Source organism: Grammomys surdaster, unplaced genomic scaffold, assembly GCF_004785775.1.
Source record: "Grammomys surdaster isolate TR1022 unplaced genomic scaffold, NIH_TR_1.0 186, whole genome shotgun sequence".
NCBI classification, from domain to species: domain Eukaryota; kingdom Metazoa; phylum Chordata; class Mammalia; order Rodentia; family Muridae; genus Grammomys; species Grammomys surdaster.
Window position 1 is genome coordinate 2,073,121 of NW_021604631.1, and position 18,672 is coordinate 2,091,792.

An 18,672-nucleotide genomic window follows, 5' to 3' on the forward strand; every position below is an offset into this window, starting at 1 on the left:
TTCTAGTTTCTGGGTCAAAAGCAGTATAGGTCCTATAGACTTTAAAAAGTCTTTCAAGATGTTACCCAGGACTCTAATTCTTTCCTTGTATCCCCTGGCTCACCTTAAATAAATTTGTGGGCCATCTGGCAGCCTCTTGGAGGCCTCCCATCAGAATCTGGTGCTTGATCAGGAGTCTTTCCTTACCTTCAGCAGTGTTAAAATCCCAGTCAGGTCGAGTCAAGGGAAGGCTGCATCAATATCAGCCTGGATTTAAGTGGGCAGCAATTTGCTCCCAGAACCAATTTCTAGGCAGTTCCTATGATCCTGTCTCTCTCTCCTCTGTCATGAAGAGGACCTGGAGCAATTGCTAACAGTCATCTCAGGTGGGCTGGTGAGTCAGCATGATTGAATCTAGAAGAATACCCGTGAGAGATGATGGTCTTTCTAAAAATGGGGAATTCTACAACTTCCAATGGTAAGGATCATTTCTGGCAAATGACAATTGTGTCATAAACTGTCTCCCCTGTGTATCTGGGGGTCTGTAGGGGTAAGGCTGTAGTAGAGCCAGCCCTCTGGGCAGTACAGGCCAGAGTGTGAGATGGACTCCAAGTGGAGTCAGAAGAGTCAGGGGAATCAGGGGCTGCTCTTTCCTCTGCCTGTGCTGGCTGGGCAGGAGCAGCAGGAGGGGGACAGAGATCCTCCTCAGGATCAGAAAGGGGGAGCAAGGCAGGGGGCCCAAGTCTGACCCTCCTTTAGAGGAAGAAGGGTGGGGAGTGGTGAGGCCCACAACATTTGGTCCAGGTGGCCCCAGGCTTTATACTGTAAATGATGGAAAGATGGAAAGTCCCCTCCTCAGGCCATAGTGGGCCATTCATTCCTGTAAGAGATGGTTTGTTTTCAAGGGACAAACAACCAGATCCTGTAGGACTTTCAGGTCTAAACGTAGGACTTTCAGGTCTTGGTCTGAATTTAAAAAACGAATCCCACTGTCCCAGGACACATCCTGGGAGGGGCACATTCCTTAGTCAGAGGACACTTGCTGGATTAACATTCAGAGGAGGAAGGGAGAGGCTGATTAACATTCCTCAGACCACAGGGGTGGGGGGACCCACCTGCGGGTGAGGAAGGCCCAGACCACAGACAGACAAGGGAGGTCCTTGCCACCTCATTCCTCAAAGACCAATCAGTTTAAAAGTCACACTGTTCTGCCAATCATAGTGTGCCTAGTCACTGTTTCTCTATTCTACGCCTTAAACTGTATAAAAACTGTTCTTAGCTCTGACTCAGGGTTCTCTTCTTGCTTGCATTTGAGAGAACCTCAGTATACTGGAATCATTAAACCTCATGTTAATTGCAGCTAGTCCGTCCATGAGTTTCTGTGGGAGCGCGTCCCCTGGTTTTGGATCTTAGAATCCAACAACCCAAGTGACTGTCTGTGACTTGGTGGAAGTCCTTAAAATGGTTCAGGACACGGTCCAGTGGGGTACATTGTGCCTATCCCATCCTAGGAATCAAAGAAAAATGTTTATGAGAAGACAAAAAGCACAAACAGAATACACATAGATAGACACAGAAGGACATTCCAAAGAAAACAAAAACAAACCAAAAGGTTGTCTCAGGTAGTCTTCCTCCCTGCTCATGGGAGACCCATAGACCCACAGCCAGTTCAAACTCCAGATGAGAACTAGCAAGTTCTCCAGCTTCTGGTAGGGGGTTGTGAGCATCTTCTGTTGCCCCTGGCTGGGTGACAAAATACACATCTGCTTTGTCCCTCTTGGTCTCCAGATTAAACCCAAAATAGAGTTAGACCCTAAACAGAAACACAGATATGGATAAGACAAAAGTCAACCAGGCGCCTGGACTTACTGATTTGCAAAACACTTGACTATTTGGGTCAGGGTGTCTCCAGGGAATCCCAGACAAGCCTCCAAATGTAAGGGTACATGATTCGTTGAAGAATGATACCCTGACTCAAGTAATATGTAAAGGTAAAGAGTGTTTTATTCTGCAGAAGTCCAGCATGCTGGGGTCTCCCATTACCAGAATAGAGAGATAACCAAGTGATCTTGCAGGCCTGATTTAAAGCGTATTAGAGACTTCTGGTATAGGTGATCTCTATGTTAATCTGTTGGGTCTATCTCTATGGACATTTAATTACCTGGGTGTGGGGGCTGGAAACTTGCTGGGGAGATCTGGAAACTGTTGCTGAGGAAGTAGTTGAGGAAGTCTGGAAACGGCTGGTGAACCATTGTCCTTGCCTCAGGCCAGGTGGCAGGGCAGCTTCTGAGGTCTGGATTTGCCTGGATTGCTCAGTTCTTGGAAACAGAGATTTAGGCCTAGTATTCTTAACTGTCAATATGAAGCCTGTCATGGAATCAGCCTAGCCTTCTCAGCAGGAAATTATCTTGTTTCAGCCTCTAATACTACACTCTGGTGGTGCTCCTGGTGACCCTTTAGGATGAGACACAGAGGAGAAAGAGATGGCTCTGGAGAAAGTCACAAGAAGCAGACAGATCCAGAAGCAGAGCCACATTGTGGTGGGGAGGAAGAAGGTGTTGTCTGAGGCACCCACACGGGCACTGAATTCTCAAAACAGTCTCTGAAGTTACATTACCCATACTGTGCATTCTTGTCACAGTATTTTTAACTCATGTTAACTTGTCTAACTTCAAAATGAGATGTGAATTAAAAGGTGAAGAGTTCTTAACAGCTTTTATTCTTGTCTTAATGGAGTCTGTTCATAGATATGAATAGAGCCATTTTGAATAATATGACTTTTAGTACCTCTTGTTTATTCAGGACATCTGCGTTACCTACATTTAAAAATCAAACACACAAAAAGTCCCTCTGTTCTCAGAAATCTGCAGTGGGCTGGTTCTCACAAACTCATGGATATCGTAGAGGACTACTGTGAACTTCACTATGTATCCCCTTGTTTGGCCCTGCCTCCCTCTTCCAGAAAGTCATTTGTAGAGGATTCTCCATTATCGCTGGAGCCCACCCAGAGCCTCTGGACCAAAGCTGGATCTCATGTCCTGTGGTGGATACAACCTTTGGAGGCACCAAAGGGGCACTGAGTCCTTCTTGGTCCTTCTGAATTCTAAAACTATCCAAGTAGAGAGAGAAGTAGGGACAACAGCTTGGTGTCACTCAGGCATCCAAGATTGACCTACACTCAGACATACCTTGTGGAAACAATTGGTGTCTTTCAGCAGCCACCATTCTGTGGGTATAGACATGCTGCACTGGGGCTGCTCTAAGGCCAAAGAAATGAAAAGAAAGCTGGAGATGTAGTTCAGTGGTAGGATGCTTTGTGAGGACCTATGTTCAATCCCCAATACTATCACAAAACCAAGTTTCTTAAATTGCTATTTTTGCCTCTCAAGTGAGTTGATTTCTTGTACACAATCAGCAGATCTGTGTGCACATCTGTGTATGTATGCATGTGTATATGTGTGGGTACAACTGTGTTTGTGAGAGGGCATGCACTTGTACATAATGTGTGTGTGAGATACACATAATGTGTGTATGTGTGCATGTGTGTGCATGCCTGCATATCTCTCTCTCTCTCTCTCTCTCTCTCTCTCTCTCTCTCTCTCTCTCTGTGTGTGTGTGTGTGTGTGTGTGTGTGTGTGTGTTATGTGCATTAAGGCAATGGACACAGCACTCCCACACATTTCTCTTTTCACTAGGGAATTGCTTCAACGTAGAAGCTGTTCTTAAACAACCCTTACAGCCTAGGAAGTCTGGAAGAGATCATGTGTCCCAGGCTCCTACCTCCATGAAGTAAAGTTATTTTTAAAATCATATTTTATTAATAAAGGACACCCTATGATGGGAGGTGTTCCTTTCGACCACGCTGACCTCCATCAAACCTTCCCAGGCCTGAGTCTCTTTGATGAAACATTAAACAATAGGATGTGCAGAAATGAAAGTGGCTATGAGCAATCTGAAGATTAGTTTGCTCTAGTTTGAGTCCTGACCTGTCATCTTATGCATGATGCCTGCTGTCTTGCTGAATGATGACTGGTGAAGTTGATGATGTAGGCAGATGGTTATCAGGTCAACTTTCAGCCATCCTGGTTCTGTCTGCTGTGCCTGCTCTTCCAACTATCCAAGCACATATGCCTGAACAGAACATGTGCCCACACTCTCAGCTGGTTTCTCATCTTTGCCCCCTCCACTCCAACTCCTGGCTCTCTGATGACCTCTAGGAAACTGATGCCCACTCCATCCCTGCTCTGAGCTTCCAACTGTCTTATTACTACTCTGCCTCTCTGCCTTTTGTCTGCCCATCGCTGGCTTCTGTGCTCTCTTTGTCCCTTGCTGGTGTCTTCTCCAGGTCCGAGACTCTCTTTTTACTATTCTCATTTCTATGCCTTACAAGGTACCATGATATGACCCAGTAAGTTTCACCATTGTGTACTTAAGACAGACAGACAGACAGACAGACAGACAGACAGACAGACACTCTCTCTATACTTTATATTGAAAGCAGGAGACCAGCTTGAGACTATTCACATGGTTTTCCTCTTCCTGTCTCTACAACTCCAGAGATAATTGGGTGGATATTCTTTCTACGATTGTTCATTAGTTAACCTGCAGCACATGAACGTTGGTGTTGGAGCAGAAGAATGACTACATTCTTGCACTCTACCTCCAAGGTAATGTAGGGGTGTGTGTATGAGAAAGAGACAGAGACACAGAGAAAGACAGAGAGAAACAGAGAGACTGAGAGACTGAGAGACCGGGACTATTAGCTTTTAAGAATCACTTTTTAAAAAAAATCTCTAAGCTACTCTATTTGTATGTGACAAAACTCTATTTGCCACTCCCCAAAACTAGAGTGTGTAGGGATGGGAGGGATCAAGAGGTAAAATGTATTTATTTTATAAGATTTATAAGACTCCTTCATAAGATAGGCCAGTTTTCTGTATTACTGCTGTGACAAATAGCTACAGGTGTGCTGGCTTTCAGCATCGCAGACTTACTTTTCTCAGGCCTATAGACTTCTGACACACATCCCAACAGACTATAATCTAGGTGGTGGCTCATAGCATTCTCTCTGGAGGCTGTAAGAGAGAATCCATTTCCTGGCCACTGCACAGGCCCAGAGGCAATCACATTCCTGGGCTTTTGCTCTCCTTCCTCCACAGCCAGCAGCCTGCCTCCTCTTCCCTTCCTCCTACAGCCCTAGCTCCCTGTGAGCTCAGGCAGAAAGCCTTCTGTTTTTAAGCCCCATGCGATTAGACAGAACACACTTTGATATACCAGGCCAATCCCCCCTTTTCCACACCGACCCTTGAATCACATCTGTAAACTAACTTGGAAAGAGGCAAACACAGACGATAACATATTGATTAGAGAGTGGGGTGTGGAATCTTGAGAGAAGGGAACTGTTTTGCCTACAACAGCAAGTCACAGAATTCTATACGCAATAAAATAGAACAAAGTAACAAAATCAGAAGAAATAAAAGAAAACAAAGTAACAAAGATAGATAGGAAGGAAAGCAGCAGAATGCCTTGGTATACATTTTACTGTCCAGCTCTAGGGAGAAAATGAGACAAGCTGGAAGCCGTGTAAAGACAGCCGCATCTCACAGTTTGTCTGAGTATCTTCTGCCCTTTAGTTAATATGTTGAGTGATAATCCTTACAGTCCACGGGATACACATGTAGAAGTAATTACATCTGAAGTTTACTGAATCATACTTACCAACTGTGGCACTGATAACAGCATAGAGGTTAAGCAGGAAAATGTGTCTAGCTACGTGGAATGAGGAGTTTTAATTTAATTAAAACTGCTGAAAGGGAGAGTGGGGGAAGTTAGGTAGTTCTGCTCTCTGATGCTGAGTGGGTTTTTTAAAACCTTTGTTCCTGTCTCTGTGTGGCACAAAGCTGTCCATCAGATAGATATCTCTTCCACTTTCTGCCAAGGCCCTCCAGGACAATTGCTTCTGCTATTTACCCAAGGAATAAGTAAACCCTATGAGACAGGGACCAGAGTTGTTCTGATGTGACAGAAAGTGGGACCCTCCAACACCAGGGCCTCCATCGAGATCAGAGATAAGGATATGTATGCGTAAGACAAGCCAAGATGAGCTGTCATCTCCAGATATGGTCAACACCACCCCTTCCTCAGGGGCTGGAATTTGGTGGCTCTCCAAGCTGTTGGTGACCAGCCTCCCTTGCCAGGCTTGGCCATGAGATCACCATCATAAGTGCTGCTGATGCAGAAGGGCCTGCTGTTCTGGCATGCTCCCAGACAGACTACTGCCCTACTCTCTCAGTGGAGTGCAAACACTGGACACCCTGTAAGATCCAGCCCGTCACCGAGAGCAAGACCCTAACTCTTCCGCCTTTGTGTGTGGTTTGCATTTTTCTGTCATGCTCCTTTTCTGGATAAAAAGGATGAGGAGAGTTTTTCAGATTTGATTTCTCAGTGGGAACTGTTTGCTTTGGAAGCCACCTACACCAACGCTAATTGAGAACAGAGCTCAGGATGAGGGCCTGAGAATGGCAGCAGATGAACTTTTTGGTGGGCTGATTTCTGTTCATCGTGTCAGAACTGGGCTGGGAGCACGAGCAGGAGCCACTGTTTCCCAAAGCCTGCGCACTGCAGCAGCTCTCCCCGCTTCGACTTGTTACCCTCTCACAGATTAGTGATTGGTTTCTCAGAGTTAAGCGTGTAAAGTCTTCATGGTGATCGTTCCCAATCATCCTGACCCCTACAGCACAGCAATTTAGAGTCTGCAACTCCCCAGGCACTCTGTATCCTTCAGGTCTAAATTTGATGGGCTTCTATTAGGGAGATTACAGTAAAAAATAACAATCAGCTCTCAGATGATCCAGTGTGGAGGGGAAGGGTGGGGAGGAGTAGATTTGGCTGAGGACAAGCCCAGACTTTCGTCACAGGGACAGACCCAAGTGTTAACACAAAGGGAAGACAGGCGCATCCTGCTCAGAGCATTTCAGCCACAGATAATATGGCCCGTGTGCTGGCCCAGCCCATGCTCTGACCTCCAGGCGCCAGGTCCCCTACCTCAGTCACTCCTGCCCAGACCAGCTGCGGACATGCTTAGCGGAACCGGGTCCCAGGGAAGGCGCTGCCTGGCCACACTCTCTCAGTGAGTTTTGCCCTTTGCCTCTTCAACTTCTCTTTTCTTTCTTTCTTTTATTTTTTTTCCTCTCCAACAAAAGATTTTTTTTTTTTTAAATCATGGGAGTGGGGAAAAGAGAGACCGAGGAGGGAGAGAGAGTGAGAGGAAGGCAGAGTGTGTAAAAACTTTGTAGTTTTTCAGCTGCGGGTTTGGTCTGGAGTCACTGGCTTTCTGGTTTTCTTCATTTCCATCTTCATGGTGCCTTAGCAACAGGGGTTTTACCTAGGACCTGGGTTTCACTGGGCATTGTGCTGCTAAAGATCTGCTGTTAATTTAGACCTGCGCCCTCTGCCTCAGAGCCATCGTTTGCAGGACTCAGAGATTTCACTAAGCCACCATTGCCCAATCCAGTAAAGTAAACAGCCCAGAGCCCTCAGCATACTGACCATCTGACTGGGCCATACCAAGCCCACAGCATATGCTATTGATCAGGGGACTGTTCAGATAACAGAGAGGTTCTGAGGGTTTAGAATTGTGGAATCCTGGAATGTGAAAGTGAGAGGGGCCTCTGGGACACTTTGGGGGTGATGCTGTCTTTCTAAGGAGCCCAGAGGGATAACTCCGCTTACCAAAGTCAGACAACAGTCTGCAAGGACTCCACTCCTCTGTTCCCTGAGCAGAGGCCTTTTTCCGAAGTGGTGTCTATGAGGTTTAAAAACTCCACTGGGTCCTGGGAGAAGGTAGTGTGGAGAAGTGAAGGCACCAAATGGCCTTTTGGAGAGTTTTCCTCGTTTCTGAGAGTTTTGGCGCTCATTCGGGATCATGGTCACTGGTCCAGTTGACCCAGAGCTTGTGCAACCATTGATCAAACAAGCAGAGGAGTTTGGTGGGGTCCTAGAAAACGAGAGGCCTCCATACCCACAATTTTGCAGGGCTTTTCTAGTTAGCCAGGTTTTGTTGTTGTTGTTTTGGTTTGGTTTTTGATTTTTTTTTTTTTAAGTTTGTCACTCAAATGGGAAAGTTCAGGGGGACCTGGGAGATGGTCTAGACAATTCAGTGCTTGTTAAACTTTAAAAAACAAAAACAACTTTTAAGGAGTGCTACTATGTAACGGAGGTGTCTGGTGAGTTTGATCTAAAGGCCCGAATCCCCATTATATTGTTTCATCCTAGCCCATTGGGCATCCCCACTCCACTCTCCTTCCTGCCTCCAACCCAGCTCCCAACTGTCTCTCCTAAAGCTCCCTTGGGATCCTAGGTCTCCAGAGAAAGGCTCAGGCACTGCTGATCTTTCCTGATGCCTTTATTTCAGATGATGAAGCAGAGGCACATGGAGGGAAAGGCCTTGTCCAGATCTCACAGCTGGTCGGCAGCAGAGCCTGAAATGCTAGGGAAAGGCCTCTTTCCTCATCTTTCCTCCTCTTCCCTCCTCTTCCCTCCTCTTCTCTCTTCTCCCCCTCCCCTCTTCCCCCCTCTTCTCTCCCCACCAGGCTTCCTTTCACACCTGGTCCTGGCTCTCACCATCCAGCAATCTGGTACTAACAATTGACTTTCTCCATGCTTCTCTCTTTTCTACTCTGTCACTTCCGGACTTCCTGGCCTAGCACCTGGATGATGGAGATTTCCTTCCATCTGGTCCCTGGCCCCAGGCTCTGTCCACCCAGTCCCCATCCCAGCCCGTCCTCATCTGTGAGGACAGAGCCCACTTCCGTAAGTCAGCAAAGTCTTCCTTTGGTATCCCTTCTCATTGTAAGTGTTCCTGCTCCAACCAAACTAGATTGCTTGTCACCCCCAAACCAGCATGTATAGGCTGCCCCCACCTCTTCACATGCTTGCTGCCTTCCTCCTTAAGCATCCTAATTCCTCCCCACTCTCCACTCTCATAACCTGTGTGCATCCTTTGATTAGTAGCCTGGTATCAAACATGTCTGTTTTCTGACAGTAATATATTTGATGGCAGGAACTGTTTTGAATCTTCACCATCCAGGGTGGTGCTGATACTGGTACACACACACACACACACACACACACGAATGTATTTGGATTCATAAATAAACATATTAAGCTTTTCACAATTGAAAAAGCCAACTCACTTTCTAGAAATCTCTACTCTTTGTTTCAGTCATTTGGATGAGGCCTCTGGACATTCTGCTTTGTAAGAATCATTAGACCAAATGTTAAAGCAGGTGCTTGACCAAATGAATGAGAAATTCCTGTATGTTTTTATCAGGCAATTTATCTCAGTTTCATCACCTTCAGTGCAAGATTAACACTGACTTTTTTTTTTTTTTACGAGGTGCATTAAAATTCCTGAACACCAAGACTCGAGCCAGGGCTGTAGTATTTTGTGCGTCAGGTGTGAATGGCTGTCCAGTTCTGCTGATTCTGAGATGTGTTCAGCTCGGCCTAGTGAGCTCATTGACAGACTCAGTCACTTTCAGTTCTGCCCCCCTCCCTCTTCTCTCTCTTTTATCACGTTCCCAAAATTCATGGAGTTTACTTGAGTCAGGATTTCAGCTTTCCTAAAAATCCTTAGTTTAGTCCAGTAAAAGTTGCATTTCAAGGTGAAAGTTCAAGCGTTGGTTTTTGTGTGACAGCTGTGGACATATATACTTACAGCTATGGAACCAGGGAAATGGGGGAAAATTGTGTAGTTCATCCTACTGCCGTCCATGGATAAGAATTTGAAAACATTGCAGGAAATTACTAAATGATTGGCATAATTTTATAAGAATGTTTAGAAACGACAGAACAAATGTACCCAAAATGTCATCATCAATAGTACTGGGTGGCTGAAGAGATGGCTCAGTGGTTAGAAGCACGGTTGTTCTTTCAGAGGACTCAGAGTTGATTCCCAGCACCTACATGCTAGCTCACAGTAGTCTGTGGCTCTAGTTCCAGGGGATTTGAAGCCCTCCCACTTCATGGGCGCCAGGAACACACATGGTACACAGAACAACTTGCAGGCAAAATACCTGTATACATTAAAAGTTAAATAAAGAAATAGAAATATTTAAAGTATTGTTTTATTCAGTGTGTCCTGGGGATGTAGTATTTTGATTTTCCAATAGGATAGCTTTTCTAATAATAACAGAAACTGTTTATTTCCCCTCTTATGAACAACATTACAGCCCATTTAAAATAGTTTCCAATCCTCCCATGTGCCTATCACCCACCACTCTGACACTTTATCGTTGCCTATGCCTTTTCTAGTAGCTAGCAGTCTGCTTGCTTTTCACGTCCAATTCTGGTCTACAGTAGCCCAGGATATCAGGGAAACCACAGGTTAGGGTATGTCGGAGTAAAAGGTAACAGTCCATTGACAGTGGCTCTTCTCTTACAGAGAAAAAGGCATGTACATTTTTTAATTCTTGCTTTGTGTTTCAAATTGGATTTGTGTGTGTGTGTGCGTGTGTGTGTAGTGTGTGTATGTATGTGTATGTGTGTGTGGGGGTATGTGTGGTGTGTATGTGTGGTGTGTGTGTGTGTGTGTGTAGTATGTGTATGTGTGTGTATAGGTGTGTGTGCCGGTAGTGTGTGTGTGTGATGTGTATGTGTGGTGTGTGTGTGTGTGGTGTGTGTGATATGTGTGTGTATGGTATGTATGTGAGTGGTGTGTGTGTATGTGGTATATGTGTATGTAGTGTGTGGTGTGTATGCATGTGTGTGTGTGTATACTGGTGCAGACATGGAGGTCAAAGGACAAACTTCACAGGTCAGTTCTCTCTTTCCCCCTTGCTGAGCAGGTCTCTCTGGCTCCTACTGCCTGTGTCCTCCAGGCTAGCTGGCCTGTGAACTTCCTGTTCAGTCTCTGCCTCTCATCTTGCCGTAGGGTGCTAGGATTGCAGATGTGAGTCACTGCATCTAGCCTTCTATGGGTCCCAGAGACCAGACTCGGGTCCTCGGGCTTGTGTGGTGGGCACCTTTGCCAGCCCCAAAGATAGGTTTTTAAGGGATTAGCTTTTCTAGGCCTCTTCCCTGGGGAGGAGCAACATGACAGAATTTATGAAACATAGGAAAGGAAGGTATCGAATGGTTGATCTTGCTTTGCAAGGATTGATCACTCAGTCAAGACTGCTGCTGAAATGTGATTGTAATACAGGAGTAAGCCCCATGGAAATACTCTTCATTCTCTTCGTCTGTCTCCCCTGTGAATGGCCAGTTCACCATCTAGGCGCCTAGTCACCACAGTGGATGCTGTTTGTGTGGCTCTTCCTTCTTTCTTCTCCCTGCCTTGGTTGGGGGATAAGCCTTCAGTTTATGCTGTGGATCAAATCTTTTTTCACCCATCAAAACTGGCTCTGCAGAGGCTGGTCCTACAAGGCAGAGGGTACAGGCACAGAGCTCAGCTCCCTGACTTGTCCCTGGCGTTCCTAACTGGGTGGCGAGGATGTGCTACAGCTACACGCACGTCTCCACTCTATAGTTTCTCACGGATCTTGGGGCTGAGAGGGTGGCTGTGGGCTCCCTGGCTTGAGGTCCCAGCTACCATGTGGAATGGTGTAGAAGCTCCAAAACCCAATTTACAAATGAAAGTTTTGGAAAGGCTTTTCTATAAATGTAGCGCTGGCTGGATTTATTTCCAGCCCTAATTGAATTTTTAAGAGGAGTCTTTTAAAAATCTGTAAACCTCCCTCACTTCCATCTAGTCATTCAGCAAATATTCTGAGTTTCCTGTACTAGTTAGTATGTTGTATCAGGCACTAAGAACATTGAAGAGAACAAAGCCCAGGCCCTGTCCCTAAGTTTATGTCATTTTGTAAACTCCCAAATTCTTCATAAGTAAGTTTGGCCATCACTCTTTACCGTCCAAATGTGTGTGTGTGTGTGTTTGTGTGTGTGTGCCCGGATGTGTGTACATGAACACACAGAAACACAAACACATACACACACACACACACACACACACACACACTTCGGGCTGTGGCTTCAGCCAAAGAGCATAGTTAGCAGGTTCATAGTTAGCATTATCTATACCAAGGATCTCAGTTTTCTTTTCTCATGACCCCCAGAAAAAAATTTATTTTTCTTTATGGACATAAATATAAATACATATATTATCTTGCTGTATAATGTACTTATGTCAACAGTGTTAATCTTTGCAATGTATTGTACCCTTTCATATTTCCTAGACTACTCTAGTTCACATTAAAATGTTGGTCCTGACTCACTGGAGAGATTCTGTGAGCTGCCAACAGGTCACATACCAAAGAGTGAAGCCAAGGTTTATTGAATGAGCTTGTCTTCTCGGCTCCCTACATTCATAGCAGCTTATGAACCACTGTCCACCCAGGCTGTAAGACCCAGGGGTCAGCCTGAGGATGGAAGAAAGGAGCTTTAGAATGGTAGTCAGAGAGCCTCGATTCTGAACTAACTCCTGTAATGGGCACCATGATCTCAAAGAGTCACTTCAATCTGCCATGGTATGACTACTCTAAAGGAGATGCTCGTGCCTGCTGTGTAGAAAGGTGAACAGAGACATCCACCATCCGTTGAAGAATACAGAAAAACATTAAGTACAGAAAACTAGTGAAGCTGTGGTTAAACAGCATTGCTTTCCCAATGAAAATTTAGTATTAGAGAAACGCTTAGGAGACCGTGTGTTCTCCATAGAGCTGGGCAGGAGTCCTTAAACTGGCTTTCCTGTGATGCAGCTTCACAAGTGAACCTCTCAGAGTGGTATTTGGTTGTGATGTTGTAACCAGCTTCGTAGTTAAGAAATCCAGCTAGATCATCCTCCTCCCCACCCCACCCCCATCCCCTGCCCCCGGTGAGTGCCCTTAAATACTTTTGCTGGTTGTAAAAATCAAAGAAGCAACTAGGTGGTCGGTGGTTTGTTAAGTTCTGAGCAAATTTGTAAAAGGCACACTTTGCCTGATGCTATGTTTTACACCACAAAGTTGATCTGCATCAATTTCCGCTGTGATTAAGGCCACTTTTTATTAAAGGCAACAAAATTGTTTGGTAATGTTTAAAACAATAAACGTGTAGATAAAATATGCTATGTTTTTCTCATTGATCTTTCACATTTCCTTCCTAATTTATTATCAACCTCATCTCATATAGATACTGATGAAAATGAATGAAAATGAATGTGTCCTTCAACCTGTGCTGGGTTCCTGTTTAGACTCTAAGTCACTCTGGACCTTTCCTCCTTACAAGCCACCTCTGTCCGCTTTATTTAATTCTCTCTCTGTGGCTTTCCCATTCCACGGCTGCTTGCTGAATGTGTTCTTCAGCATTTACTTTGACAAGAATGCCGGAGCAAATGAACTTCTTTTGTTTGGGTCCATGGATGCAGAGGTGTTAGTCTATGATCATTTGGCCTGTGACTTTGGGCCTGTTTGTGGAGTCGTGCGTCATGGCATAAGTGTGTGGTGGAAGATACTGTCTACAAACTTAGTTGCTGGGAAACAGAAAGACAAGAAAGGGCCAGGACATAGACATTCTCCTGCTAACTTCTTCCAAGTAAGACCCACTCGTTAACGTTGGCAGCCCCTCCAAACTACAGTATTGCAAGCCTGGGAACCAAGTTCCCATGGCTGCTGAGTGGACTGCCTTCACTCATCATTTCTAGAATTTCATCCTCCGCATGGTTTTGTCTTTTACTTTGAAAGTCACAGACGAAAAATAATAGCCAAGTAAGAATGGTCTCCCCATCCCTAGGAGAAGAACATGCATTGGCCAATTTAGGAAGGGGAACACTGTTCACCTATAGCAGTAGGCTCTATCGAAGGTAGCAAATCATCCCCCCACACTGTGGGGTTTCTAGGGGAAGAGAATAAAATGACCGCTATTAATCATTGAGTCTATGACAGTTATGAAGTCTTCATACAAATCCATGTGTTGTACACTTGGTCTCCAGCTGACGGTTGCTGCTTTGAGGGATTATGGAAACCTGAGGAGGTGGAGCCTAAAAGGTCACCAGGCAGAGGGTTGGGGTGGTGGTGGGGGGTTGGAAGGATGGATACTTGTCCTGGGAATTTCCTGTTGCTCTGTTTCCTGTCCACCATGAGGTGAGTTATAGAACAGCCTCCACTACATGCTCTGACCGCCATGATGTTTTGATGGAGCCAAGGTAGCCTAGCAACCGCGCACAGAAGACAGCAGGAGTCAGAAATCACAATTCTGCCCTGAAGGTCACAGCCATAAGAAAAATAACAGCAGCAGATAGGTTGTTAATTTCACTGTATCCTGCCTTCTCCATCTGTGGGAAAGTTAGTGAAAGTTAAGGGAACCCGTCACCACAGCAATGAACCCCAATGGAAGCTTAGATCAGTATGGTGCTATACCTTACCATGCCCCTGCTTTTGACTCTGAGCATTCTCCTCTTCAGAGACCTCAGAGCCCCTGAGGCTGAGACAAATGCAATGGGATTCAGTCTGAGGTTGACCTGTGTTCATTATCATATCTCACTTTTCAGAAAGTCAGAGTTCTTTGTCTCTGGTTGTACTCGCTTTGTTTAGTTCCTACTAGAAAGCAGATCCCACGCAACACTCCTCAGGACAAGTCCAGTCTTCAAGGACATTTGCTGAAAACAGAGGCAAAAAACATAGACTTACTAATTTTTCTTATTTGTCCTAAACTGGGTACCCCAGGAAGGAGAATATGGTTGGATGTAGGATGTGTTTGCCAGCCAGGGCCACCAGTTCTCAAGTACTCTTGACAGATGAGGAATGTGTAAGTTAAGAATCCCAAGACTTTACCATCCTGAAAATCTTGGGTCCCAGTTCTATCCGTTTCTTAGCAGTGTGCCCAGAGTCGGGTACTTAATGTCTGTGAGTTTCTTTACTACATTCATCTACAAAATGACTGTAGTTAACCTAGCTCCTGGTGTTTACTGAGAGAGTTCGCAAGGCAGGAGGGGTAGGTGGTTAACAGTGAGAGGCATTTGAGGGGCTTAGTGCATAAAAGTGAATGGGAATTCCCTAGGTAATCACAAAAGCAGGGCCAAGTCTGATGGAGTGAATTACTTTCCTGGGACTGCCAGGGCAAATGGGTGGCTTAGAACAATAGAAGCGTGTTAGAAGCCTGAAACCAACATGTCAGTGGGGGACTCTCTCTAGGAAACCCCAGGGAAGGGTCTGTCCTGGCCTCTTCTAGCTTCTGATGGCCCGAGCTGTCCCTTGGCTCAAGACCTCAGACCTCAGAGAGTTTCACATGCCATTCTGGATATCTCTTCCCATCCCCCCCAGGCATATCTGTGTTTGTGTTCAGAGGACACCAGTTGTCCTGGATTGCGTGCCACTCTGATGACCTCATCTCCACTTCATTACAGCTGCAAAGACCGCCCATTGGAGTCACGTGAGAGGCTTAGGTTAGGAGATCACCAGGGCTCTGTGGGGAATGCAGTTCAGCTCCTCTGTAAGTGAGCAGATCTCCTAGAATTACATGACACTCAACAGGCCCAGCCATACCTTTAAAGTTTGCTAACGTCCCCACAAAACAGGCAAACATCTTGCATCCCAGAGGGGGCTATTAGCTAGCCTTTTGAGTATTTTCTAACCACAAAAGTTCCCTAGACCTAAGCACAGGAAGGGGCTTTTCTCCTGGAATGAAGGACACCCAGAAAGAATTTGTTAACTCCGTTAACTTCGAAGCAGAGTTGTACAGTCACAGATAAAGCTTAGGTCTGCAAAGTTCACACTCTCTGTTCTTGCCTTGCAATCATCTTAAGTGTCTGACCTTACATAAATACACTTTGATCCATGAAGTCTAAGGATCCTGCCTCTCCTGGGTCTCAAGACTGGTGAGTTAGAAAGGGACCATGTGAAAGCCCCTACCCCAAAGTGTGGAGATGTCTCTGTTATCCAACCTCTCCCAGGAGGCCTGGGATGCTGAATATTAGCCCCACTCAGAGCTACAGTGGAAACTTCCAGTATCCTAAGGTTTAAGAAGACTACAGCCACGGCAGAAGTGAAAGTGAGGACATGAAAAGAGAAATTTACAAGTTAGGAGAGAGGACATTTTAAGAAATCAGCTAGACTGAATACTAGTGCAATGTAATTAACCTTCCTACTAAACATGTTACAACTGCTCCTTAACAATGCAGAGTTTCTCAGTCCTTAAACTGAGTGCTGTATCAGTTTCCTGGGGTCACCATCACAAAGCACCACCCACTAAGTGGCTTAAAAATGATAGGCGAAGATCCTTTCACAGGTGATTGCCCTTCTGTGGATGAGCACAGGATACACCTAGATAGAGAAATATTCTCCACTTCTGAAAAGAAACAGGCTGTTAAGTCATGAAAAAAAATAGGTTGGAATCTTGGGTACTATGAAGTGAAAGAAATTGGTCGGAAAAGATCAACATAGGATTTCAAGCATACATCGCTCTGCAGAAGTCAAGACTCATGGAGACAGAAAAGACACTGGTGATTGCCAAAGCTTGGAGGGAGAAGGAAAGAGGGAGAGGCCTAAGAGGGCTCAGTGAGCAGAGTACAGGAGGATTTGGGCAGGGTTATATACTATAACCGTGGTGACAGGTTGTTCAGATTGACAGAACGGACAACACCAAGACCAAGGACTGGGTGACCCTGCTACGTCTGCTCATACAGCACATCACTTGGTTTGGGTTTTAAAGCCAAGTGGGAATTTAATAAGAAACCATTTCAATACATGTTTAAACCCAAGCATTAAGGGGGAGTGAGGTGCTTAGTTAAGAAAGGATAGTAAACCTCCAAGAAATGGTTGTGGGTTTATGAAGAGTAAGTCCCCGCCTGGGTCTGTCCTGCCTGGGTCTGTCCTGCCTGGGTCTGTCCCACCTGGGTCTGTTCTGCCTGGGTCTGTCAGGTGTTCCAGATGCCCTTCTAGTGGAGGAATGCCTTTGGTTGGGGGAGGATATAAGCCTGGGGGACAGGGATGTCTGAGAAATCTCTGCCTTCTGAGTTGTTCTTGAAACCTAAAACTGCAAAGTTAAATCTTTAAAATAAGTCAGTTACAAGGCACAGTTGGCTCCTTTGGAGAGCTGCCTCCTCCTGTTCGGCCAACAGTCCTCCCCCATTCCTCGGCTTGTAGAGGCGTCGCTCTGATTGTCTTCCTTAGGTAGCATTCTTGTTGCATCTCTTCCCATAGTTTACTCTGTGTCCAGATTTCTTACTGGATTAGAACCCACCCCAATGACTCTGTCCTAAAGCCTAGCTTCCAAATACGGTCACATTCTGAGGTACTGGTAGTTAGGTTGTCAAATCAGGTCCTTGGGAGGTCACAATGCATGACAAATACTGGAAGATTGTAAAACTTTAACGTGACATTTCATAGCTTAATTCTTCAGCTATAAGTGGGGTAATTATTGGGTCTGTTTAAAATGCCAGATGGCTGGACGATGTCGGGGCAGTAGGGATAGCTGCAGTTTTCCCTGGCAGCTCACTGTCTAAAATCATTCCAGAGAGACTTAGGACTAAGCACCCTGCCTGGAGCTCTGATCTATAGCTCCTCCATGAGGTCTGGTACTGAGCCAGCTTCTTTGAGGCTGGGGGAGGGGATTAGCCTCTTCCCTTTTGGGGCATGGAAAGACAAAGCTCTCTGATGTTAAATTCCTGTCTACATGCTAATGAGAGGTGGCATGGATTAAGAAAGAGGTAGAGAAAAGAGATGAAACACATTTCATTTGATAAATTAAAAAAGAAACACAGGGGGGCTGGTGAGATGGCTCAGTGGTTAAGAGCACTGACTGCTCTTCCAGAGGTCATGAGTTCAAATCCCAGCAACCACATGGTGGCTCACAACCATCTGCAATGAGATCTGATGCCCTCTTGTGGGGTGTCTGAAGACAGCTACAGTGTACTTATAATAAATAAATAAATAAAGTTTTAAAAAAAAATTAAAAAAAAAAGAAACACAGAAACCAACCCCCATACCCCACAGTTTCCCCTGTCTTCCCATCACCCTCTACAAAAGCACAGGAAATCATGAGGCGGGCCCTGAACATACACACAGGAGGTGAGATGTGACCCTTTACATTCACTCTATGTGGATGTAGTTTCCCCATCCCTCTGATATTAATGTCATCATTGAAAAGGAGTTTGAGGTTCTTGAGTTGGTAAAATCCTTCTTGGGGATGATGAGATGGCTCAGTGGGTAAGAGCTTGCTGTGCAAACATGAGAACCTGAGTTCAAATCTCTGACACCCACATAAAAACCCAGGCATGTCGGCTTGTGCCTATAACCCCAGCACTGAAGGGATAAAGATAGTGAGCAAGAAGGCAAGAGAAGAAGACCCAGTGCCCTTCTCAGGCCTTTGTATACAGATACATGCACCTGCACACATCACACACACAAATGGGCAAAGTAAGAAGGATTATCCTACATTTAAAAATCCCTCCCGGACAACCCCTCCTTTTCTCATTGGGAAGCAACAGCATGATTTGGAAACCCTGTGTAGGCACAGAGCCCACTTGGTGGTGGTGATGATGATGACGACGACAACAACAACATTACTTGCTATATGCTAAGCCCTGTTTAAGGACTTGAAAGTATTGGTCCATTTGATTATTGACACCACTAACAGTAAGTAGGATTATCATCATTTAACACATGATTAAAATAAGGGCAGAGAGTTCTCTTGCCCACCTCTCCTCAGCCTGGATAAAGC

The 18,672-nt window shown here is 45.4% G+C and overlaps 1 protein-coding gene across 4 annotated transcripts in view; it reads left to right on the top strand.

Moving 5' to 3' along the window:
- The window catches only part of Cald1 (caldesmon 1), a 179,865-nt gene that overhangs the window by 103,203 nt on the left and 57,990 nt on the right, over positions 1-18,672 (top strand). The window contains exon 1 of one of the 4 annotated variants that reach the window (XM_028768347.1): positions 6,894-7,108. The exons of the other annotated variants lie outside the window; for them this stretch is intronic. Coding sequence (XP_028624180.1) covers positions 7,056-7,108 — 53 coding nt within the window. The 5' untranslated portion in view covers positions 6,894-7,055. Of the gene's footprint in view, positions 1-6,893; positions 7,109-18,672 lie in introns of those variants that run through there. 4 annotated transcript variants of the gene reach the window in all.